Here is a 26,625-nt window from a genome sequence, read left to right on the forward strand (position 1 = left end):
TCCTATTATACATCATGTTCTAATAAAAAAGGGTAGACAATGAGAAAGCAGCATATAACAAGAAAAATTAGTGTCAAGAGTTTGGGAGTGAGGCAGGTGTTGTGACTTGGGTAAGCCACTGCTTGCAATGCCTGCACTCTGTACCCAAGTGCCACTTTGAGTCCTGGCTACTCCACTTCCCCTCCAGCTTCCTGCTAATGGGCCTGCAACAGCAGCAGTTGATGACCCAAGTTCTAAGGTCCCTGCCTCCCAAGTGAGAGACCTGGCTCTTGTGTTCAACATGGCTCAGCTCTGGCTATTGTGGTTATTTGTGGAGTGAACCAGCAGATGGAAGATCTTTGTCTCTCCCTCTCTTTTCTCTCATTCTGATACTTTGGTTTTCAAATAAATACATAGATGAACTTTAAAAAAAATAAAAAGCTTGAGAGAGTCTCTTAGCAGAAACTGGAGCTAGCTAATTTGATGAATTGGACTGATCAGCTGACATTTTCAGGCCTCCCAACTCTTCTTGATCAGAAAGCTAAGAAGTGTTGACCAAATTATCCCTGAAGCTTACCTTGCTGCGGTGAAACCCATGACAAGGAAGTACTCCATCCTGAATTTTCATTAGGTTAAGGATTTAACAATCAGCTTTAGCAGGATGACTAACCCATAACATATTCCAGGAAAATACGAAATGACATGTTGAAGAGCATTTAAATTGAACAAAACAGATTTGTGTGTGTGCCACTATTGATATACAAATGTTGAATGTGTTTTACTGTATCTACTAAACGTGATTGATAGGAGAGGCATGGTTTTCAAGGTTTGTGAATTTAAGTAAATTGTTATCAGTGGTATCGCTTCTTTAAAAACACAACATCCTTACCGCAAACAAATTGAGACACATATACATAAAGCATCAATTTAGCATTAAAATATCCATTTACAATTGTGAAAAAATATATGTAGTTGGTAGTTTTTCAGAAAATTTGAGGAGCATTTCTTAAATTGCTTATGCTTTTTAGAATGCTTAGCATTTTTGTTTTGAAAACAACTTGTCTTCCTTTTCAAAATGTATGTGATAAGCTGGCTCTGATGTCAGAATGAGCCATTTTCACAGGATTGGGTCAGCTCCCACTCAACAATTCTTTCAGAAAAAAGAAACTGGTGAAGAGAGAGTAGTTGAGCTCATTAAATCTCAAACCCCGAGTCCCTTTTCCAAAGCACCACAAAACTCTTAAATGTATAATAAAGAGGAGGATAGAGTTTGTCTTTTACTGAATTATTAAATTCTGGCTTTGACCCTTTTCCTCTCAGCCTCCACTTTCACTGAAATTCCCTGACTATGGGATGAAAGCCTGGATAAGTCTGGCGCACTAAAAGGGAAGCAAGCAAAGAAATCGAAAACCACATCCTGCATCTCTTCCTTGTTTTCTTCTCCCCTCTCACTTCTCTCTCGAGCTGACTGAGGTTATGTCTACTTAGATTTTTTCTATACCTAGGCTATTCCAGGATTCTAGGATTTTTCACACTGAATAAACAGTTTTCAATCTTAAAAATATGTCACAGAGGTTTTACAGATAAACCTGATTTAAAACATAAATGAATAAAAAGTAGGAAAAACAGACATTCTCTTTAGAAAACTTACAGGTTTTTAAAGCTTATGATGGAGACCACTAGAAATAAGTTCATCTTCAGGAAGATCTGCCCTTTCCTTCTCCCCTGACTCGCACAGGAATTGATTTGATGGGAGCCCACCCTGGGTCTAATTTAGAAGTTTCCATTTATGTCATGTCAAATTTGGGGAGACTGAACCCTCATTGAATGCACTGGTCTGACTGTCTCCCAGGCTTGATACCCAGGGTTCATGAGTGCAGTTCCTGGCACACTCATAAATATTCATACCTCTGCTAATAATTTGCAAGCCAAATTCATTTGGCTTTTTTCACCCCATCAATCTTATAATTAATAAGGGTGGTGCTCTTGTTTCACTTTCGTCCAAAAGAAAAGATAAATGAAATAAAGAGTCATCCTGTAAATTTAAATAGGAGTGCCTCTCGCTGATTAAAAGCCGATGCCATCATATAATGGTGGGAGGGGAGGCTTCAGCTCTTTCACTCCTGGCTGGGGCTGGGGGTGATGGGTGGAGAAAAGAGAGCATTTCCAGATGTGGCAGCATGAGCCCGGATCTGAAGAGCTTGCTTACCCATTCAGTAAGGCCCAGGAGGACTTGGATATGGTCCGTTGGAAGTCCCCTGTAGGATATCTATATACAAATTGCTCTCTTACCTGGTTTCACAGAGTTGGCCATTGGCCACTGCTGGACACTGAGTGCAGCTCATCAATATCTAGAGAACCTGCCACCCAACAGTCTGCAGATTCTCCTTGCAAGTTTAGGAATTTGGGGACATTTTAGACAACTGTCAACCTGTAGCGATTATTGTACCTTTTAAAGTGACTACCTGTGAAGGAACATGAGAGCTGTGTTTCTAAACCTAACTGGAAAGATTTGGTCTCCACAGAAACATTAAAGGAGGCACATATCACAAAATAATCCTACAAGTAAATCAGCCTACTTAGGAGGCCGTGGTGTAAATTGTCTGTTCCCATTGGATTTTCTAAGGTCAGGTATAGAATGCAGGAAAATCAAATTGAGCATAATTTAGAAATAAAATTTTGATAATTGATCTAAGTAACTTGAACTTGTCAATCACCTGTGACCTTACTCTATTTACACTTCACTTGAACATTCAAAGAGTCCTACAGCTCTAGAGTACGCACAACTGCTTTTGCTCTGTTGTGGTGGGCAATATCGCCCCTTGTGAAGGAGATCATTTAATCCGTATTAACAGACCTGGATAGTGAAGGAGGACTAGCAGTCAGGTATTTCCCAGCTTCTCTTAGGGAGACTTAGTTTAAAGATGCAGTAATGTGGCCAGTGCCACGGGTCACTAGGCTAATCCTCCGCCTGCGGCGCCGGCACACCGGGTTCTAGTCCCAGTCAGGGAGCCAGATTCTGTCCCGGTCGCTCCTCTTTCTGTCCAGCTCTCTGCTGTGGCCCTGGAGTGCAGTGGATGATGGCCCAAGTGCTTGGGCCCCTGCACCCACATGGGAGACCAGGAGGAAGCACCTGACTCCTGGCTTCGGATCAGCGCGGTGCACCGGCCGCAGTGGCCATTGAGGGGTGAACCAACAGAAAAGGAAGACCTTTCTGTCTGTCTGTCTCTCTCTCACTGTCCACTCTGCCTGTCAAATAAATAAAAAGACTCAATAGTAAAACTTGTTCTCAAAGAATTACTTCATTAAAAAAAAGACGCAGGAATGTGTTACTTTTGTGAATGAGTTCGACTTCAGAGCTCTTAGAGAACTGCCTTAGTGATATGAGGGTAGAGGAAGGAGATACCAGGCACTCCTAATGCTCTTTATCCTAAAACTTATACGGATGGGTTTTGGTCTTTAAAAGCATACTGTGTTGTAGGACAGCTCCATTTTTCCATTCAGGTCCCTGCTGATGTGCCTGGCAAAGCAGTGGAAGACGGCCCAAGTGTTTGGGGCCCCGCCATCTGTGTGGGAGACCCAAGTGGAATTCCATGCTCAGCACTGGTTGTAGTGGTCATTTGGGGGAGTGAATTAGTGAATGGAAGAGCTCTCTCTTTCCTTCTCTCTTCCTGTCCCCAAAGAAGAAAAATATACCATATTCAGGGCTGTTCTTAAAACATGTCTAAGCACAGTTGGTGAACAGATACATTTTATACCTTAATTTTATGTGACTACAATCACACATTTGATTTACTGCAGAAAAGGGGGGAAGAAAAGAAATGCCTTTGTCTCCTGACACTTAAAACAGGGGAATAAATGAAGTAGAAGTAAACCGAAGTCTTGGGGCCTCTTGTATTTCCCCAGGCCTCATTCACTCATTGGCTCATTCGCTCCAGGGCAAGACTGGATGGAGAGGCCAGTGAGTGGGGAAATCCAGACAAGCCGCCCAGGCCGGGACCCCAGGGTCTGCAAGGAGGGAATTGGGGTTCTTACTTGTTCTGGGTTTGGGGAGGGGGGGTCACTGGCTTTTCCATACCTTCTTCCAAGCACTCCTCAACCCTCCTACTAGGGTTTCTTTCCTTTCCTCTCCTAAGGACTTTCCAAAAGCGAAACTAGAGCCACCTAGAGCTTGGGGGGCTTTCACCGTCTTAGCTGTTGCCCTCCTGGATCACCACTGAAGGAATCATGGGGTTGGGGGGGGAGAAGGAGATGGGAAGGAGGGAGGTTGGAGAGAGAGAGAAGCTGTGCCACCCTTGTCCTGAGTTCCAGATATGATCTTGGAGCAGGACACAGGCCCTGCATCCATTGTGCCCCCAAACGCCAAACTGCCCTGTCTTCTTTAAAGGGCTTTGGGCCACCCTGGCCGCAGACCTTCTCACGGACCCGGGCTTCCGGGAGGTTCCACAGCTCAGCGGCGTCTGCCCGCCCCCACTCAACTTCTCCAGGACCTGGGAGTTGCTGCGACGTGGGGAATGGATCTTTTCCCAAATTTCTTCCCAGAAGCGTAGGCGGCGCCGGCGGGGGGGGGGGGGGGCATCCTCCACAGCCCTGCCCCACCCCCACGCTCCAGCAGAGAGGGCCACCAGCTTCCTGCGTCGGGGCTCCAGCTGGGGAAGCCAAGGGTACTGCAGGTACTCGGCGGGATGAAGTTCTCCCTTTCGTTATTTTACTGCGAGTCCTGACTGTACAGGCCAGGGGAGAGGTGTCGAATTGGGTTAGAAAAGAAAGGGTAATCAGAGGTGGTGGATGTTTGTGTGCGCCGGGGTGACCGTGTGTGTGTGTGTGTGTGTGTGTGTGTAGGAGTGAGGGTAACAAGAAGGGGCAGAGACACAGAGTCAGAGGATGGAGAAGGTGCAGGATGAGGAACCAAGCCAGTTAGTGGGCCCCCAGCCGGAGCACCAAACTTGGCTACCCTTGCCTCACCTGGGAGCCACCTATAGCTGGGGCCTCATTTCACCCTCTCCGTGTTTCCTGGGCCCTGGGGGAGAGCTGCTGGCCGGCGGGCGGCTCGGGGTGGCGGTCTCAACACGGGCTCCGGGTGCCTGGCGGCGCTGCCGTGGGGGTGGCACCGCGGGCCTCGGGCGCCTCCAGATCCTGCGTCCAGGTGAGGGCGCAGGGCGTTCCTGTCATCGCCTCGGCACGCTTCTTGCAAGAAGGGAGATTATGAACCCTGTTGATTACTTTGTTTTAAAAATCGCGATTGCTTGGAGAGCGGAGGAGAGTTGGGGGCAATTCCACGTAAAACATTGCCACGACGAAGGATCATTTGTGTTCACGCTAAGAGGAGATTCCTTTCGGACAGGAGACCTGGGTAGGCTCCTTATTTGGGTAGAAATAATCCCGTGTGTGTGCACAAAGCCGTCATCAGTGTCTTAAACCTTTCGGTGGTATTCTATACCATTTCAAAAGGCGGATGGGCTGACACTGGCCAAGAGCCTGCCTCCGTGTGCGTGTGCTTCGAAGAAATGCTCTGGAATGAATGGATCAACCTGAAACACTGAGACAGCGAAATAGAGGAGGGAGGGGGAATTAGCATCAACTCCGGGAGAGGTGGGGAGAAAGGGGAAGAGGGAGCCAGAGAGAAAAGAACTGGATCTGCAGCGAAGAGGGGGGACGAGGGGAGGGAGAGGGGGAGAGAGAGTGAGATTCACAGGGCAGGCCCAGGGCTCGGAAGCCTACGACCCCAAACCCAAGTGCATCTCACAAAACAGGTTAGGCTCGTATTTCAAGCGGTCTCTTGGCCTGGCACCGGGATCCCCGGGGACTTTAATTCACTTCTGCCCTGTTGGCACAATGACTTTGGAACCTGGGAAAATAATTGCATTAGAGCAGATTACTTAGAACCGATAGTTATCCGTCTTTTTCTGTTCGACAGAAGTCTATTAAACTCGGCACAGCCATTACCAGCTGAGGTCTAGAGCGCGCCTTCATTAAGAAAATTAAAATCATACTTTTGAACCTAAGGGAAGCCGGCTCAGGTCCCAGGAGACAGCGTCAACTCCCGATGTTTTCGTGAGCCCGATTCTGTGGAGAAACCAACCCTGCGTGACAGATGGAGTGTGCCCACGCCCCTCGTTCCGCTGGACCCCCCCCCCCCCCAGTCACCTTTCCTCGGGTGCATATCCACCCAGGTGCTTGCCAGCGACAGGACACACCTGTCCGGGCGGGGCCCGAGTTTTGGGGAGTAGGTGGGAATGGGTGAGTTGAGGGGGAGAGGATGGGGCAGACTTGGGTTCAAGGCCCGGGAAGCCGCACAGGTGAACTCTCCTAGCTGATGTCAGCTGCCAGGCCCTCACCGAGTGCCTGTGCTGCACACGTGCGCGCTCACACTAGCACGCCTGAGCGCGGCGGGGAGGCGATCTCCCTCCAGTGCATTGCCACGCACTCTGGGCGAGCGTGGCCTGCCCATTGGATGCGGGAATCTGGCTAGGGAATGGGGCAGACTGCTGCGTGTGCCTCGGACCTAGAGGTTTCTTCTGTTGGGACTGGAGCTGGGGCCCTCTTTGGATTTCCTCCTGGGTTTAGTAAGAGCCTTGCTAGCTCCGGGTACCCCGTGGAGATGGGGCGGGTGGGTGGGCGGGCAGTCTCCAGCTCCGAGTTCCTCCCGCGCCCCAGCTTGGGGCGGAGGGAACAGGTGGGAAGTGCCGGCTGGGAGGAGGGCTACCGCCCTGGTTTCCCTCTGGGAACCAACCCCCTTGTTCCAGCGCAGGTGGGCTCTCCAAGGCCACTTTCCAAGTGGAACCTCGGCCGGCGGCCGAGCGGCTGCTCAGTTAGGAGGGGTACGTCTGCCTAGATGGTCGGTGGCCTCCGCACGTTGTCAGAGTTTGAAGCATCCTCTCCAGACTGGTGTATTTTGCTGCTGTTGCTGGCCACCGCCCTTCAGTGTCAGCATTTTGCTTTTCAAAATGCGTCTTTTCCGAAAGGAACACCCCACTCTGGGCTCCAAAGGAGCACGCAGAGGTTATTGCATACTCGGGGTGCAGGCAGGCGCTGCCTCCGTTTTTGTCAGAATGCGCAGTCACGGAGTTCTCGGCCCTCTGTCTTCTCTTCGGGGAGAAGCGGCACCCCCCTCGCCTTTTTCTATCAGCACTCACGTGCGGAATTAGGAATCCCGTGAAGGTGCAGAATATTGCGATTCCTCAGCGGGGGGGTCATTTTCTCCCCCTCCCTCCACTCCCCTTCCCACCTCCCCCAATTTCTACTTGATAAAAAAGCCCACAATGCCTCAGTGACGAAAGCCAGCCCACAGAGGTGGACCGGGGGGCACCTTGGACACCTCTGCAGCTTTCCACTTGCTCCGATGGTGAATGTGAAACATGTTTGCTTCCAGAGGAAAAGAAAGACGCACACACCTCCATTGCTGTTAGGGTTTTCTCCTCATCAAATGCGGACACATCATTGGGTTTCTGTTTCCTTAGTAGCGCGAGATGAAGAGATCAGAAATGAAGAATAGCCTTTTAACAGCAGCAATTCCAAGACTTCTTGAAACAGTTTTCTCTGCTTGTTTTTTTCCCTTCTTTGCCTTTAAGCCAAAACAAAAACAAAGATAAAAAGGGAAGAAACACCACGGCTGGCGAGGAGTTTATTTTGTTGCCACAATAAAAGGATGGGGGCAGTTTACAGCTGTTTGAGGGGATCATGCTGAGTGACCTCATTCTTTTAATCAGAATCTTCCAGTGGTCTCAGAGTGTGGCGGGGGATTTTTCCATGTCTTCCTGTGAAGACGTTTGCACTGCTTTCCTCAGAACACTGACCAGACTAGTTCAAGGTCCCCAACTCTCCCCAAGTCAAACTGAGACCAAAACCCAACCAACCAAAACAGCAAAAAAGATTTCATCTTGGCATCACCGGTGAGAGCATCTCACGAAAATAATTTTACATTTGGATTCACCTGTGGTGAAGGATACCCCCTTGCTTGTCTTCCTGGTTTTCCTGTCTTTTATACAGGTACAAGAAACGGATATTTAATACCCGCATAGACGTGGCTGTTTCAGTGGAGTCATGTGGTCTCAGGAAAACTTCGCTGCCGTTCCTGAGCTTCAAGGGAAAAAAAAAAAATGTTCCAAGAAAATTCAGCTCCAGTGGCAAGCAGCAGATTTGGCTTCCCTGGAGCAGAATTTATGTTTCAAGTAAGCTTGAACGCAACGAACTTCTCCAACACGGCCCCGCCCCCACGACAACAGTTTGCAGTATTACATGTTTAACTTCACCGAAGCTCGCACGACAGCCTCGGAGTCTTCAGACACACTGGCCCCGGGCTGCCCACCGCCTCGGCGTTGCCTTAGAGGAGCGCTCTTCCTCGGGGGTCCCTGGGTCCCTGTCCGGGACCTTCCCCAAAGGGTGGGGTAGGGGACAAGGGATGCCTTCGGGGTTCCGGGGCGAAGCGAGGGAAGAGGGGGGACATTCACACCAGAGGGTCCTGGTCCTCTGGCGAGAAATGCGAGCCCCGAGACCCTTCTTCCCCTGAGTGCCCCCCGCCCCGCGCCTCGGGTCTGAGAACTGCTTATGCAAAATCCCGCGAACCAGACCTTGGAAAAGCAATAACGAGGAATCCACACCCAGCCCGCGGAGCCGAAGTCTGGCACCCCGTCTAGGGGGGTCCAGGGTGGTCGCTGGGCTTCCCGGGGTCAGGACTGCGCGGGCGGCCGGCGCCTTTCCCGCGAGGCGTGAGGCGGGCGGTGGAGGCGCGGCGCCCGCCGGCCCGGGGTGGCCCCGGCGCTCCTTACCTGTGCGCCCTCGCCTCTCGCAGCGCTCATCCATCCCCCCCGAAGACGGACCGGGACTCGGGAAAACGCCTCTGTGCACCCGGCCGCTGAACCTTCATCCCAGCACCCAAACGGTAGCTGTCCCGTATCTAGCACTGGACGTGAAGCACCCAGGAAGATCAAGTGTCCAGGCGCTGGTGGGTTTTTGTGGCGACTTCAGCCACCCTGGCCCTCCCCAGAAGAACTGGGAAGCACGGGCCCAGAATGGGGCCGTGGAAGCACCTGTGTGTCTGGTGACAACTTTTAAACCCATTCTCTGTTTTGAAAAATGATCAGACAGGGGCCAGCAGTGCAGGAAAAGGTCGCTCTACACTAAGAACTGTCTGAATTGCAAAAGCGGTGCCTCTGGACTCTGTAAAACGGAGTTCCCCGGGAGTTTAATGTTGTGAGGATGCGAAATATTCTTTGATATGGCCTCTTTGCCTTATCAAATATCCATTAAAAAAAAAACTCTCACAGCATCTAGTAAAAAATTTCCTTGGATCGGAATCTACAGTTCGGCAGAAAAACATAAGCTACAGCAAAAACCCGGGGCATCAAGAGATTTAGGCAAATAAAATGTGTCCCTTCGCCAAGGCGTTTGATAGTGTATTCCCCGGAGGCCACGTGGAGGTGGGGGGTTCTTTTGCATTTTATTTTTTATTTATTCATTTAAATGTTCAGCCTTGACAAGCGATTCCCCTGTCGCGGAGTTCTGCTGCAGAACCGAGGTGGGTGGGAGCGGGGAAAGAGGAGACGAAGGGTGGGGGGCGCAGAAAACCACGATTCACTTCGCAGGGGGCTGACCCGCGCGGTCTACGCCGCTGGCCAGCAGGGGGCGCTCTGACGTTAGCTGTGGACATGCTTGCCGAGCCGTTCAGCGCTTGCAAGGCAGCCCTGGCAGTTTGACGCAGCTGCAAAGGAAGGTGGGGAGAAGGGGCGGATTGTAGCTCCCAAACCCGCAACAGCGATTCCACGCGGGTTATTTACCCTCCGTTCGGAACGTATCCGAGTCTCGTTTCACTTACCCATGCTGCTTACGGTGCACCCTCCTCCCCTCATCAACCTGTTTTTCATCTGTTTCTGGGCGGCACATACATAATCTCTCCCCCTAGCCTTGAAACACACAGTAATGCAACTTATTAAATGCGACCATGAATAGTCAACATTTTTTTCGCCTGTTAGTTCCGCTGATCCAAGCAGGATTTATTTGCAGATCTCACATCCCGAAGCCATAATGCGTGATTTCCAACCCCCCCCCCCGCAAATAAAATTGGTCAAATGTTGACAACCTTTAAGCCAATCTAACACTCAAGATTAGTGATGGGAAACTAATGAGAAAATATCAGATCGCCCGGCCTGAGGGCTGCCAATTAAATCTTCGCTGATTGAAAAATAAAAGGAGACTTAGGGTGTGAGCCTAGTTCAACTTCAACTATTAATTTAACGTGTTGCCCGGTCCGTGCCTGCTCTCCTGGAATACAGCTTCCTGCTCCCTCCTCCCTCAACCTCAAAGCCAAATGTTATTTCTCAGAATATTTCAAGAGGTCCAAATCAGTAGGATCATTTCTTACATGGTAAATATTAGGCCTTTAAGCAATATGATTTAACTAATTAGAAAATTTACATCATTAGGTCCCAGGGAGAGAGAGAGGGGGGAAAAAAAAAAGAAACAAATCTGCCAGTCATTTTAAAGGAGACAGGCACTATTGAAGTGTGAAGGAATCGGCTCTAATTCAAAAAGGCAATCGGGCAGAAAAAGCCCTCAACATTACCCTGCTAGTTATTAATCAGAGAGGGCTCTCTCTCCTCCCCACACCCCTCCCTCCCCTCCAAGCATTGAGTTGAAGTTCGTTTTTTTTTTTTTTTTTTTGCCAGTGGTCCACGTCATATTTATGCTGAGGTTTTGTCTGCAAAAGGATTAAAATTTGAAAATGTTTCAATAGGATGAAAAGAGAATCCTCCAAGGGAAAAATATTTCAGAAGCACCTCTCTTCCAGACAAGTAAACCTGTTGTCATAAACAATTCTCACACCCTACTTTATTTTTTTTTTAATTCATTCTTCCCATTAAGTTTCTATTTTGAAACCTGCTTGGTGAGAACTAGATAGTCTTTGTGTGGGGCTCCCCTCCCCCCCCCCCTTGCACCTCTTAGACTGAAAGCAAAAAAAAAAAAAAAAGTACAAACACATTAACAAAGGCCCACTCAGTTATAAAGCAGCCGTGGCCCAGGCTTACATATTAGATAACTAAGAGAAGGAGGAGCTGCCAGGTGGGTCTACTGGTGGAAGACGGGGAACTAGACAAGTTGGCCACCTATGCCTGCTATTCCATATGGCATGCTGAAGGAAGGGAAGGCAAGTGAGTGAGAATTATTGCAAAAGTGCATTGTGGTAGCTTTTTGTCTACCTCCCCCGCCCCACCTCTATTCAGCTTAAAACAGCAACCTCATTATATCTGGGCGCCCCTTCCCACCGGACTCTTACTTAAGCTCTTGGTACACCACACACATAGCCCTTGCCGGGTCTTCTCGTTCCCAGCAAATTAACTTGAGAGGAGACTTGCGAAGGGGCCCATTCTGGGATCGCTGAGGACCTGCTCTTAGACGGACGTTAGGCTCAAAACAATTTTAATAGCAAGCCTTACACATTCAATGTCCCTTCATTATTATTTCTTTTTCAATTACAAAGGGGTCCCAAAGGCCCCAGCTTTCTGCCTCACCCTACCCTTTCTCCTTCCAGTCCAGCTCCCTGCTTTATTCTCCCTGGTCTGCGCCTCAGTTTCTGGAAGTTTCGCTCCCTCGGGTGCCACCGAGTGCCTGGACCTTGGCATCCCCAAGTCCTCGGGCTTCGGTGGGGCCTGGAGGCGCTTCTGCAGCCTCAGATTCAGCTGTGCAAGGGCTGGCGGTAGCAGAGCTGGGCTATTAACACACCACCGTTAATTCTCGGCGGGAGCTTTTACTAGGTGGGACGTGTGGAAGGAGAGAACAGCTGTACACGGTGGGCTCCTGCGGGTGGGGAGCGCTTTCCCACACGGAGGCCAGAGCGCACAGAAAACACGGCAGGATCCGCGCAGGGGTGAGCTCCCACTGACGACGTGGACAGAGGAGGCGAGGGGCGCCGACGGCAGGGGGCAGGGGCAGCAGTCCCGGATGCTCCCCCAGGGCAGCTCCTGGGCCTGCCCTCTTCAGCTTTGAGAAGGAGGAGTAAAAAATGGATACTTCTGTCGCTTTCAGGAGGCGGGCCCCAGACAGGTGAAAATATGCAAGACAATGGCCTGTGGCTGCAGCAGCGGGGTTCCCCTGGCGGCCCCCACCCCGGCCCCGGCTGGCCCGGGCATCCCCATCGGAACCCTCCTTACCTTGGTTGCGTCCATTTGCTGGGAGACCACTGGACGTTCCCGGGGGTCGGTTCTGGGCGAGGATAAAGACCACGAGAGTCACCGGGTCTCCTGCATCTACTCCGAAGTCAAGAAGCATTACCATAAAATTTACAGCGCCTTTAACAACTCGCGAGTAAAGCATGAAAATTCTCTTTAATTGAGAAAATATTGATTTGTTTTACAACTCTAGAAAAAGCGAAATCGTAATTTAGCTGCAAACTTTCGGGGAAGAATACGGCGGATCCTAATGGAGCCACCGTTTAGACCCACGCCACACTACGTCTTTTAATTGCTCTACTTTATGAAGTGATAAAGACAAAAGATAACCCGCCTTGGGCATCGCTTTTAAAAACTTAGGACCCAAAGTCATTACTTTTTCCAGTTATTTGTAAAAGGAATAGTAAAGGAACAGTCTTGCCCCCCCCCCCCCTTTTAAAGCAGAAAAAAAATTGCCCAACGGGGTGGAAAGAAAGAAAAACGGAAAACCAGGGACCAGCTAAAAGCAACTCCCACAAGCTAATCTGTAGATATTCTGCACCAAAGGGGGAGAGAAGCCGGCACGTTTTGGAGGAAATGCATCCTCTGTACCCGAAACAAACCTGGGTCTCTTTTCTGAGTTTACTCCCGCGTCCTTTTTTTTTGGGGGGGGAGGGAGGAAAGGAAGGGGTGGTCATGGTGCAGAATCCATTGGTGGGCAGGGAAGGGAAAGAAAATGAGGCTTTCTGTGTTATTTCTGTATCGGTTTTTGGTATTATAGAGGAGTAAAGAAGTTTTTGTGTGGTGGTTTTTCATTGATCAGTCACTCTGAGCTAATGTAATTATCCTCATCAATAGGAGGCTGCAGAGAGAATCATTATGTGGGTGACATTGATAAATGATCGCCCAGGAACGGCCCTCTCGCGGGCAACCCCCACATCTGACCCTCCCACACACACAATGTAGTCATAGAAACACCTAGAGACCCTCCGAGCTCCGCCGCGGAAGAGGCGAGCGAGCGAAGAAAAGCCTGCGGCGACCGCGGCGGGGGCGGGGACGGAGGGGGCGGCCAGGCCCAGACCCCAACCAGCTCCAGCGACAAAAAGCGGCCAGGGGGCCCGGCCGGGGCGGTGGGGGTGGTGTGTGCGGGGCTTGTGGGAGGGGAGCACTCCCCAACTCCCAGCAGCAAACCCGCGCGCGCGGACAGCCGCTCAGAACAAAGTGCAAACCGGCCCTGCACTCGGACCCATTCCTCCACACCTTCTCCCATGTGCAACCTCCCCAGCAACATCATCTGATGTTCGCCCGGACGCACGTGCAATTAGGTCTCCAAAGGAGTTACGTAATTAGGTCAGAAAACTTGGAGGCATCTCTTTCTCAAGCGAGTTCCCCCTCGTACCCACCCCACCCCCCAAAAAACCCCACCTCCAAAACAAACAGCAAAGAAACCAGACCCATCAGAAACACAACAAAGGCAGCAGCTGGGCCACTGTCCCTCTCCAGCGTTGCTCCAGTTATTTGCTGGGTGACCCCTTCCCCTTCCCGCAACCTCCTCCCCCCCCCCCCCAGTGCCACCGAAAAGATAATAGATTTTGCGATTGTTCTTGGGGGGATGGGGGTCAAAAAGGATGCCCGCCGAACCCCACGTTTTCCTTTTCGACTGTTTCATTTAAGCCAATGGAAAAGTATTCAGAGCAGTAATTGATTCATAATGATCCATAAATCGATGTCGGAAAGGGGGGGGGTGGACGAAGAGTAGGGAGTGGGGGGCGATGCTGTTTATTTATTTTATTTCTAAAGCTTCAACTAAAGTAGCTTTGACACCGTTGGGGCTGCAGGGGAGGAGCTGCTGGGCTCTGCCGGATCATCCATCATCCCTGTCACCCAGAGTCTGCCCGGAGGAGCCGTAGACGCAATCTCCCTTCTGTCTCTACACCGAAACTATTAATATTAAAACCTCCCTTCAAACGCTGCCCCGACGGTCTCCATTCTCGTCAGACCCGCGCTGCCCCTGCGCAGCACCTGCCGCCCAGACTGCGCCCCAGCCCCGACCGACGACGGCGGCGGGGGCTCGCCCGCAGCACACCGCGCCCTGGGTCGCCGACGGCCGCTGTACCCGTGCTGTCCCGAGCGCGTCCCTCGGTCCGCGCCGCACTGCGCCCCCCCCCCCCCCAAACGCAGCAAAACAGAGACAGGGGAGGGCCGGCGTGGCCCCCGCCTCCTCCGGGCCTCCCAGGCTCACATTAGCACCCACGCGGCCCCCTGGCCCCGGAGAGGCGAGGGCCCCTCTTGCGCATCCAGACTCGGAGACCGCCGCCCTTCTGCCCGAGTGGCAACTCGGAGCGGAGGTCCAGGCTCCTTATCTAACGGCTGGCCTGGGAAACTAATGGGGAACTGGCCATCCCTTTGAAGGACGGTCGCCCCTTTTGACAGCTGCTAGAGACATTAGCCACGTTTCCCTCCGCAGATCTGCGCTGGGCTCGCAGGCCCGCGGGCGGGCGCGGGAGGGGCGGGCGGGCCGGGCGGCTCGGGAGGACTCCCCTGGACGCGTCTACGCAGGGTGAGCCGGGGCAGCGGGGTTGCTGACCTGGGGCGCGTGGGGAGAAGGGGCGGATGGCAGACACAGACTTCCCCGGTCTTTTTTTCCCTCTCTCTCCTTTAAAATGTGGCTTCTTGCTCGATTCCCAACCCTTAACAGATGGCGACTGCAGTTCTCTCAGAATTTCTTAAAGAAAGGGAAACCTTTGGAATTTATTTCTGCTTTTGCTTTTCCATATAAATAAAAAAGTGTTTTTATATTACTCTTGTTTTGGAGAACATAAGCAATTTTATTCAGACTACAGTATTTCCTTTAACACTATATGGTTGTCAAAACACCATCCCCAGTTTCTTTGCTTTTGACAGCTGAGTCTTTCTTAAATATACCCAAATCGGAACTCTTTATACTAAATAGTAAACCCGAGACAGGAGCAAGTGCCTTCCGAGGTGGTATAAAAAAGCATTATAAAAATTGGACAAATCTATCATCTCTCTGTCTTAGCATGGGGTGGAGGTGGGGGAGCAAGGACATGCAAGCAAAAATGCTCATCATTCATCTCCAGACATTTAAAGAGCGTTGAGGCCAACGTGATGGGATGTGGATCTGATGAAGATGGGAGCCAGGGCTGGAGCACCCTGGGTTCTAATCTGCAATGAAATAATGGAATAATTTCATAAAACACTTCCTAAGCCGATACCAAGCAAACCCTTCAAGCACTTACTTTACCAAGAGGAAAGGAAGAAAAAGTTTTCCAAAAAAGAAATTCGGCCGATGTGAGAGTTAATTTATAAATGGGGAGGTGGCTGGAGTTTACATTAACGCATTTAGAATAAAAATATGTAAATATTTACATTTCGCAAAGGGACTCCAAGTAAAATAGTGCAGAAAAAATTAGAGGGAAGCTGTTTCTTTTTCAAGTGGTGAAGAACTTCTCTTTCAGAATTAGTTTATGTCAGAAGTGTTATTTCTATGTTTAAATAGCAGCACACTAAACAGATGAATACTTTATAAAAATTCTACCTTAAATAAATGTAATTCAAAACAATAGAAGTTTATTTCCTTGCTCATTTTTATAAAACTTCCATTAGTGCTGTTTGAAGTGCAGAGAAGAGCCCCAAGTAAGATCCACTATGGATTTCTTCCAAGTTTTAACTTTGTAGAGTTAATGAACTATTTCCCCGATGAAGTTGACATCGAATACCTTGTTAAAGTTTATAATATTGTTCTTTCTAAATACAGCAGTCAGTATTTAAGAGGTACAAAAATAAAGGATTAGTATATTTGAAAAATTAAGAAGGTGTGCAAATACTCCCCACTCTTTCTACCCACTTTTTGCAGACTTTAGCATGTATCATTGGTGCAACATCAACGAGCTAATAGCAAAAGTTTCCAGGAATGTTGAAGTTTTGAAAATAGCATTTTACTGTCTGCTTTGTTGCGTTTTAAAAAAACAGTTTGAGTCATGAAATCATCACAGTAGCGTCCCTGCACATGGAGTATGTGTCTGAAATAAGGATACCATAATTAATTTATATTCAATATTAATGATTAAGTAATCTTTTAAACACAGGATTTCAAACTCCATAGAAGTTGTTTGCTTATCTACGGACAGCTATATGCAAATTTTAATTTGCATATTCAACAGTATTTTAGTAAGACAGGAAAAACACAGGCAGATGAATAACCTCTGAGCACAGATGTTATTGCTTATGATGTAGAATTAGCACTGAAAAATGCCCTTTCTTCTGACAGAGGAAAGACTATCTGGGTACGTTGAAGGTGATCTTCCAACGTGGCTCAACACACAATTTCGTACCTTTAGAAGGTTCTGTGGGTGGAACTTGTAGGCCATACACTGAGAAGCAACAGATGATTACCTTAAAATTTGTTAATAAGTTTCAAGTACATTAAACTTCTAAGGGGCAAAAACCTTACTACTACCAAATATAATTGGAAACCTTGCTTAAGAGTGAAAACACAAAAGCCTAACAAAAAATCAAAAATGAAATATTTATTACCGCATTTTGTGACTTAACACCTTTTTTTTTTTAACATAACGTCACAGTCCTCATACAAGTATTTTAATGTAAATTTGACAAAGCTTAAAGGTAACAGCATTTTCTTCTAGTGAGGAACACGTGCTGAGAAAAGAAGAATTCATGGACATACAATACCAATTCCACAGCAGATCTGATACTAGCAAAAACATTCTTTTTTTTTTTTCAATTGAGGTAAACACATAGAATATCTAACATGAAACAATTAATAGACCGAACTCTGTACGAAGTTTGTTACAGTATTCTCTTGTTCCTTTTTATCCCCCAAGCTTTGAGTTTCTGATAAAGTCCTAGTTCTGGTGCAACAACCATTAATAACTTTTTTGTGTTGAGGAAAGCTGCCCAACTTAAGACTGTTTTGTCCACAGCCCAGGCTCAGAACTCCTGGAAGGAGCTCCTGCTCTGTCTGTCTTTAAATCTTCATTGGCAAGCTCTTTGAAGAAGAGTCCCCCAAAATAATAATAAGAGTTGGCTTATGAAGCAGAAACTATAAAGATCTGTTTGAAACTAAAGGACACGTTTATGGAGGAACAAAGGCCGGGCATGAAAACACATTCTTGAAGCTGGAGTTCGAGTGATGAGGTTCAGCCAAACGTTCATACCGGGTCTCCAGCGTGGTTCTTTTCTCATTGGCCCAACAGGTTTAAAATATACCACAGTCTCTCCTGGATAGTGAATTCACTGATGAACCAACACAGTCATTCTTTTGGGAACAGCACACATAGTGTGGAAAACAAGGATATATTTTTTTTTTCTCTTCTAAAACTATTTGAGGCAACATAACGGAGTGATCAACAGAAATGTACAAGTTTAACTTAGTTCCTATGTTTATACTACAGTAGTTATAACTCTCGGAGTCTTTTTCCAGAGGATCTTTACATGGACAGAATTGTCTCAGTGAGCCCATGATTTCACATTTGTGTTCTTATCGCATTGGTCCTCTGTTGCTTGATGAAAAATGACAAAAGTAAAAAATAATCACAGCTGTCTGGAATTTCATATGAAGTGTCAACATCTGGTCAAAGTTCAGAAAGTCTTAAAATAGTTTTTGCGTGTGTTTCCTTTTCCCTTGAGTTCCCTTATACTATTGGGCGTGAATGTCCATGACCTGTCCGCCAACATTGGGATCTACAGAATTTAACATTGTGGGGCTCTGTGCTGACATAGTCATTCCAGGGTGGGCAGGGGGTCCTCCGTGCATCATCATGGCTGGGTGGTGGGGATGGCTTGGCAAATATGAATGCATTGGGGGTCCATGTCTTAGCTGAGTAGGGTGTGGGGTCATCTGGGGAGGAGTGTAACTTGGCTGTGCCATACTCATTCCCATAGGACCACCCTGAGAAACGTAGTCCCCTGGCATGCTCTGCAAACCTGAAAACAGAGAGGGAGAGAGAAAGCGGGTCAAATTCCTAAACATTTTTATACTTTACCCATCAAAGATGAAAAGAAAAAAAAAAAAAACAACAGACACTGCAAATCTTATATCTAAATTTAGCTGCAGATTCTTGCCAATGTTTGCAGACATTCAAATTGTAGTTTGCATTTAATTTCATCGCACAGCAGTATAATGCAACACAACAGAACTAAATATTTAATGCAACTAAATGTCATAAAGTGGAACTGTTTTTCAAAATGGTATTCAGTACATTTCTTTGATAAATGCAATAAGAATATAAATTCTGAGTCGAGTTTTATCAGTTAACTGTTGATATATCATTTATTTTTCTTTGTTGCATTTATAAGATATGGACAAAAATTATAGATACTAAAACAGAATAAAATTGACACCTCATCAAATCTGTATTTCTTCATGAAAAATTTATTATACAAAACATTATGGCATATTCATTTTGAAGGGATGGGCTTTTATGTATATTTAAAATGAAGCCTCCTTTTTGAATCAGAGGCTTCCTTACAGCAGTACACCCAGGAGATCGTAAAGGTCAAAGGTAAGAAGTCAATGTTAGGTCATATGACATGCCCAATAGTTTATTTCTGAAAATCTCCCCCAAATAAGGCCTCGATATTAGGAGTAAAACGTGCTATGCCAAGAAGCTCTGCACTGAGAGACACAGAATCTGAAGCTGGGAGTTAAGCGTTGAGAAGTCAGCCACTGAAGGATTCTGCTTTCCCCAGCAAGTTACCTGTTCACTGAATTAAGGTTACGTTATATTTACTGTTGCACATCCACAGAACTAAAAGGACAGCTTTATTCACCTCTATTTAACCTCTAGTACACACAGTTGAAAAGCTGAACAGATGTTTTTGACACTGTAAACTGGTAATCTAAGGGCTTATATGCTGCAGTCATTTTGTTAAGTAGATCCGCAGTCCATTATTAACAGAAGTGGCAAAACCATCTAAAGACAATAACACAGCCTGCATAGTCCCAGCTCTCTGTTTATTCTACCACAGCAGCCTGCTCAATGGATGATGATAATTAAGTACCAAATATACCATATTGTGTGGCTGCATAATCAAATCAAGAGAGGATAATATTCTTCTGTATTAAGCTATTAATGTAATTGGTCATGAAGCATAAAATATGTTATGTAATTAAATAGGCTAGAAATTATATGGCCTATATTAAGAATTATCCAAGCTGAGCAAATGTTTTCTCTATAGCTGTTTTAGGGAACATTGCTTTCTACATTTTTTGACTGCATTAGCAAAGGAAGGAAGGAAGAAAATTGGCTTCATCAATGGTGTGCCATGGTGACCCCATGAGATCTCATATAAAATGTTGGCCTCTATTTACATATAGAGAATGATTTAATCAAGGTATGTGTTGTTATATTCAGCCTCATTAAACAAGGAAGTTTCAATGTTATATGAATTTTTTTTATGCTCTGGTGTCTTCTGCAAAGGATATATCTTGCTGGCAGACTCTGAATTTTTTTCAGATGTCAAAAACACTTGAAGCTTTAAAGTCTAATGGGTTTCTTAATCCAACTGCAGCCATTCAGCCTCAGTGAAAAATCCATTCCTTCATATTCAGTTGCTCCTAAATGTCTTTCCCTTTAAATTTATTGACTGACTTTCCTGTCTTTCTGTCTCATGTCGAAAGTCAGTAGGCACATGTAAAAAATAATCAAAACACACCGACTCCCTAGTGAAGAATCAATGGTGTCACTGCTGTCATATATCTAGACTAGGCATAATGAACTGCAGCATTTCATCTTTGCATATAAGATAATTTGGGCATCAATCGTATTCTGACAGATTTATGTCACTCAAAGGACAGTTCTACTTTTCCTTTTTTTTTTATCGCTTCATTGAAGCCTGCTTAATTTCTCTCAGTCAACTGGTGCCCCCAAGACGTTATTTTTATCCTTAAATGTCCAATATCTGCCTGATGTCTGTGTTTGTGCACACTGGGGCCACAGTAAATATGCTAAAAGGCAGTCCCACCTGCTTAAAACCCACGCAGGCTTGTCAGTTGGCCTTTTCAAAAGTGCGTATCAGTGTCATTTGTGCCTTCAGAGATAGGTGATATGTATTAAAAACAGGTCCTTAGTTTGGAAAGGCATGCAGTTATGGGCAAGGAAAAATAAAATGGGGGCAAATTATAAAAACTAAAATGAAGTCTCTGAAGTGATAGTGAAGACAGATCGCACCCGACTGTACTTACTTCCCCCTTGCTTTGCGATTGCTTTACATGATGAAGGTTACATGTAGTGCCATTGCCCATCCATGCCCATATTCATGCCCATTCCACTCATAGGTCCTAGAAAGGAGATAAAATCCAAGAAGAGGCCAGAAAATCAGCAATAATTGATGGTGAAAAAATATAGGAAATTCAGATTCCTTTTCACTTATTGCCTTGGTTTAAAAAAGAAAAAGGATGTGTATGGGGCAGAGTAAAATGGTACTGTTGTAAAATCTTTACTTTTTCAAAGATTTTTTTCCCCCACCCGACATAAAGAAAGCAGGCAGAGCAGGCAGCAGGCAAATGTTAAACCCACGTTGAGAGTGGGAGAGTGGAGTGGATGAAGAAGGCTGGTGGAGAAGGTGACACTTGGCAGGAAAGCCCAGAGGAGGGAGGAGCACACCTACCTGCAGGCCGGATCCCCATATGTTGCTGACCATCCAACACAAAGCTCCCCATGGGCTGACCCTCTGGACTATATGCTGCTCCTTGGCTCACTGAAGGATCAAGAAGAAAACCTGATTGTAGTCATTCGAGGACACAGAGGAGAAAGAAGAAAAGATATACCAAACAATCAGCAATGGTTCCCGCTGCAGCACCGAAACGTTATAGCAACAATGTGGTTGGCGCTTTACAAATGGGGGTGTGGTTTGTATGTGTGCTGTTTCCACTGAGGTTAGGCGTGTGAGGAGCTTTCACAAACATTCAAGAGGCTGAGTCAGAGGAGGAAGAATGTAATTCGCTAGGTCAGCAGGTGGGTTGTCCTGTGGTTGGGGAAGTTGGGGGTACTCATGTATAAATATTGCAAGGCATGCTTTAGCTGGAATTTTGTGATTCTGCCACTACTGGCGGCTTAATAAAAGGTTTTTAGATTGTACGCACACATTTGAAATGGGAGGACAATTCCCTAAGATTAAATAGAAATAGAGTCAACTGAATATTTGCCTTTTTGCCTGCACCTGAATGAGGAAATGTGGGCAATACAATATTTTATTTTCTCCTCCAGCACATCCCCTGGCCTCCAGTAATAGACTGATATTTCAGAGTTTTGGGGGAAATTCTGCAGAAGGACAGTTAATTTTCATAAATTCTTTCAATGGAGGCCACAGTTAAAATCTCCATCAAGTTTAGAACTCTGGTGACAAGTCATCACCATAAGAAATGGCCTTTTCCTATAAGCTTTATTCAAGAAGACCACAACTCCTCCATCAGCCAAGGAAATGCCTAATTCAAGTAAGAATTCAGAGTCCACTAGGAGGGTTCTGATGGTACTTACTGTACAGTAACTGTTTTAGAGAAAGTGGGAGAAATTGTGAGAAAAACCCACATGTATTTTAGTGGAATGGATGTGGAGCTTTTTAAACAAAGATAATAATCTTTTAATAAAAAATAATGCTAGCGATGCAGCATCTCAGGCTTCACTAGAATATCATGAATAGTGGAAGCAAAATGAATGGATACAATGAGTTGAACAGTGGATGCTACAGGAGTGAGAGCAAAGCACACATCAAGGAGTTATGGGTAACAAGAAAATGAGAGTGTGCTAATGATTGGGTGCAGACAAGCAAGGAGTAATTCCAGAGCTCACAGTCAAACAAACTGCTTGTGGCACTAATACTTGTGCCCAATTACCAACTCAGAATGAAAATAAAAAGCAGTTTCAGTGGAGTCAGGGTGGGAAATCTCCAATTAGCACCAATTAGTGAAGTTGCTTCCTAGAGTGCAATTCTGAGGACATTCACAAGAAACTTCTCCCAGAATGCCTGGTGGAAGCACTTATTTACCAGGTGATGGAACTCAAGTGATGTATCACTTGACCAGGATTTGTGCCCTGTGAGACGGGACTGTAGATGCTACTTGGGACTTGCCTGCTCGATTTGACTGGTCAATCATGGGCTGTACTATTCTTCTTCTGGCATTAATAAACCTGGAATGGAACAGAGAAGTCCAGTCATCAAACTCAATATCTGTGCTCCGTGAACAACTTTGCACACACATGCTGTGGAGAATGCAACACAGCCGAGCGTCTACTGAAAATTACTATTTTAATTTAAAGGCCATTTTCCCTTCCAGTATGCAAAAAATAGACTGGATCATCTCCATTGTCATTGCACAACCAACTCTAAGTCAACTTGCATTAACAAAAATCAAAACAAAACTCTGAGCGGGGAAACAAGTTCTCCTTGAGGAAACTTGTATTAATTTGCGATTGTGCTTCTGCTTCTTGAACAAGCTGGGATCTGGTTAAAGTTCACAGGCTGGACGCCTTTTCCCCTTGCCCTCGATTCCCCATCACAGGGAGACTCGGCTTCCCCCTGCAGCTGGTCATAAATGGAGACCAGGCTCTGGCACTCGGCTTTCACAAGGTATTGTTAGGTCAGCAAAGCCATCAATTAGGCTGTCTGAAGTTTTATCACCAACACAGCAGTAATAAGTGCTGGCCAGAAAGACTTCTGCTCTTCGGCAACTCCTGCAGTTTAAGCCTGTAAAGTTGGGGGTCATTCAGAGGTCAGTGCCAGCTGGGGGCGGCCTTTCCAGCCTAAGCTGGGACACCCAGAGCAGCGGATAAGGTAACTGCCAACCATAAACCCAGCCACCTTTCAACCCACTAGAAAGACAGAGCCTCAGGTACACATGGTTGATATTAGAGCCCAAGAAACGTTTTCAAATCAGGTGGTGGCTGACTCGAAGGAATGTAAAGGGAGAAGCAGTTATTTCGTCTAAGAAGCCTGGATCTAATTTTGTTGGAAATCCAAAAATAAGTGCCTATTTCATGTTACTTTAATGTTTAATAATGCCCATCAAATATTCATGTACAAACAGAGTAAGATGATAAGAAATCTCCTTTATTTCTCTAAATTTAATAAAAAGAAAACAATTTTCTACCATTTGCGAGTTACCCTTGTCCCTGTGCATTTAATGATGTGTATTCCTTCATGCACTGGAACTTATGCACAGGATTCATTGGCCGTGCAGGAAGGGAATATACCACTCACTGTCCCTACAAAATATGCCCATTGAAAACCATTGTTCAACATTTCCAGTTTCAAATCTTAAGTGCAGAGGACTTAATGATTAATGAGTCTACGTGGGGCCACAGGCAAGAACTGAAAACTCATTCTTTGAAATTAGCCAGAAAAATTCTGTGTGTTGGCAGTCCTGCGTTGCTATGAAGTTGAAGGCCCTTCAAGGAGGACAGGGAGCCCTCACAGGCCTCCTGTGAGCACGCTGGTGGGAAGACAATTAGGCTGAGGAATAATAGCCAGGAGAAAGCCAAAGGAGTTTTTTGCATATGGTGTTTGTTTGCAAAACAACGAACTCCCTTATTACTTAAGAAAGTATAGCTCAGTTGTCAAAAATGTTACACCACCCCCTCGGGATTGGGGAAGAAAGTGACAGGCTACTGTGCAGAGGTGAAAACAAAAGGAGAGTTGAAACTGCATATTTATTCCCACCTGTCACCTGAAGTGTTGCCAAGGAATATCTGACCAGATCACAAAGACTTCTAGACACATCCCTCAAATCAGAAAAAGAACTTAATTACCTACTCTTTCCCCACGCTTTTACTGAGACCAAGGAGCACTGACCTGGTAATTCCAGCTCCAGGAACTCATTTTATCAGCTTAGGTTAAGAACTACAGAGATGCTCAGGAGTTAGCCAAGCCTTTTCTCTGCTCCTTGAAGTTTCTAACGGAGGACACACATGGCAGGGGTTTTACCTCTTTTTTTTATGTGCTACTAATCCTGTGTGTGTGTGTGTGTGTGTTTTCCTATAGGCCAACTCTTTAGGTAAAATGAATTGCTAGTTTTTCCCTTTTTAATTTTACTCTTTTATTCTTTTATTATTTACATCTGGAGGTTGTTCCCTTATTTATGTCTTTCTCTCCAGTTCCCCCAAACACTCCCTTACTCACAGGGCTGCAAGGCATCATGGTTCTTAGCTCTCAGCAGGAGAACTCCACACTGTCTTCAAACAAATAATTACGGGGAAGGTTAGAGGTTCACTCAAAGGTCATTTCTTTGGATACTCGTCAGAATGTTTACATTAGTAAAAACGGGGTCCGCTCAAAAGGTTGTTCAATGGGGGATACACAACAATACAGAACATTAAAAAAGCATTCTGTGTGCTAGCAGGTCTTTATAGAACCGCTGAACTTGGAAATGCCACTCCAGTATTACATTTTCAACTAGTTACCATGGCATGGACTGGATGTTCACTAACAGTTATGGCAATGGCCTTTCTTTGCCCACTGCTCTTAAACAAATATCAGTAGAAGCTTCTGAAGATTTTTGCTAGATTCTTACACAAAGGGTCATAGCGATTTTCCTTTTTTCACTTGGGCTGCATTTAGCTTCTCTGGATTTTTGTTCTCAAACAATGTTTTGATCCGTAGTGCTATTTCTTGCCAGACTCATAATTCTACTACATTCTTTCAAATCTCACAGAATTTTAAAAACATATGGGTCCCAATTTTTCAGAAATTTCTTACCATGCAACTCCTGCCAATTGTCAACTCCTCTGGTCTTGGGATATCTTATTAACACCATAGATATTATTGTTGAAATTAACAATTAAAGAGTTGACTATAAGAAAATTTTGCCATTAAAAAATGAAATTACCACCTGTCCAACTGATGAACCACAGGCCACCCTCAGAAAAATATACCAGTTTACATAAAATGGAGCCATTTAAAATACAGATTAAAACATATTAATCCAGGAATAATTTTTGTCTAATATACTTAAGATGATACTACCATATATCTTTCCTCCAAATTTCATGACTTTTTCCCACTTCCTCTGATATATATTTTAAAAATGACCTTGTTTCAGTACTTAAATAGTAAACAGAATATCAAATTTTGATTCTACTTAAAATTTGGAGTTGATTTTCAACTTAGATTCTTCAAAGTTTCAAGGTCTAAGTTCCATTCATATGGAAAAATGCAACTTGCTGGTACAAAGACAAAAGATTTTGTCTTAAAAAGGCTCAAAAGGTTTCTTGGATATTAAATGGGTCTTACAAAATAACATTTTGATGAGTTAAGTGTAAATGAATCAGACACATATGGATTAAGTTATCCTTGAATTTCACACGGGTTTAAAAAATAAGGGGAAAAGAGGGTCTTGGCAAAAAACATTTGGACTTTGCCAAACCCAAAACATTTGAAAAATTGCTGAAGACATCCAACTAACCAAAATGCAGCAAGCTGCACCCAACTTAAATGAAAACCCCCACAAGTTATTTCCAGTCCAAAGACTGTTAGAGAATTTTTTAATATCAGATACAGATGAAAAACCTAAGTTTTAATGTCATCCTAGAATGACTTTGAAGTTGCAGACATATAGTACACTTCTCTATTGGTGTAAACAACTTAACTGTTATGACGTTTTCTTAAATATTAAATAGTTCTTCAAAACATCTTAAGTTTTGTTCAGTAACCTGTATGTAAAATGCGACAGTAGGCCTACTGTCAATCCAGAGCTCACTTAGTCACAATGAGGCTAATAATTTTTTTTTCTTTGTTTTAAAGGGTTACACAGATAATTCCATTAGTGACTCCCTAGGGAATGAGTACCTTAAAGTGCACTAATTCCATTGATTGTATTGAACACAAAGTTAGTATCCAGCCTCACACAAAAGCTCTGGAGAGTACCTACTAAGTCTACTCACTTCCTCTAAATTTTACTTAAACAGAAAATGCATTAGCATGTGTGATCCTTAAAAATTGTATACTGAAACTGTTAGCTTAAAAATAACTTAATTATAGATATAAATGCAATGACTTTCCAAGAATTATGAGGCTTTTCTGAGTCAACTCAGAGATGAAAAAAGAATACATTAAAAAGAATAAATCCAAGATAGCAAGTATCATTGAAATTGCATCTGACTGTACTGATGGAGTGATAGCTTCTAGAGATGACACCTTCTTGAGCCCACAGAAAATCCATACTTTTCAGTTTTGCATACTTTTCCACAACTGAAATCTGACCACCGTGATTTCTTTTTCAAAGACTTCATTCCAAAGCATAGTTAAGACTGACAGAAGTAGACTTGGGTGTCATTTGTGATTGCTGGTTGGTTTCATTTCCTTTCTTCCCTTCCCTCTCCCTCCCTTTTAAAAGGCTGATAAATCCCTTCTTTCTGGTTCACTAACTTCATGCCCCACCTGGTAACCAACTCCTTTGGGCAGCATTCCTTTGGTTAGAACTACAGGACTCTGTGGAGTCACCTGGAAGCCACCAGTCCTGAACACT

At 45.5% G+C, this 26,625-nt stretch overlaps 1 protein-coding gene across 9 annotated transcripts in view; it reads right to left on the reverse strand.

Annotated features, from left to right (window-relative positions):
• Positions 1–16,652: 16,652 nt before the first annotated feature.
• Positions 16,653–26,625, reverse strand: part of MEIS2 (Meis homeobox 2) — a 234,088-nt gene continuing 224,115 nt past the window's right edge. For 3 of the 9 annotated variants that reach the window (XM_062205588.1, XM_062205590.1, XM_062205597.1), the window contains 3 exons: positions 22,236–22,294; positions 20,775–20,885; positions 16,653–18,089 (listed from right to left, as the gene is read on the reverse strand). In XM_062205588.1, coding sequence (XP_062061572.1) covers positions 17,803–18,089; positions 20,775–20,885; positions 22,236–22,294 — 457 coding nt within the window. In that variant the 3' untranslated portion in view covers positions 16,653–17,802. Of the gene's footprint in view, positions 18,090–20,349; positions 20,446–20,774; positions 20,886–22,235; positions 22,295–26,625 lie in introns of all 9 variants that reach the window. The other 6 variants (XM_062205593.1, XM_062205594.1, XM_062205595.1 and 3 more) reach the window with 3 other exon arrangements.

The sequence above is a fragment of the Lepus europaeus genome, chromosome 11 (assembly GCF_033115175.1).
Source record: "Lepus europaeus isolate LE1 chromosome 11, mLepTim1.pri, whole genome shotgun sequence".
NCBI classification, from domain to species: Eukaryota; Metazoa; Chordata; class Mammalia; order Lagomorpha; family Leporidae; genus Lepus; species Lepus europaeus.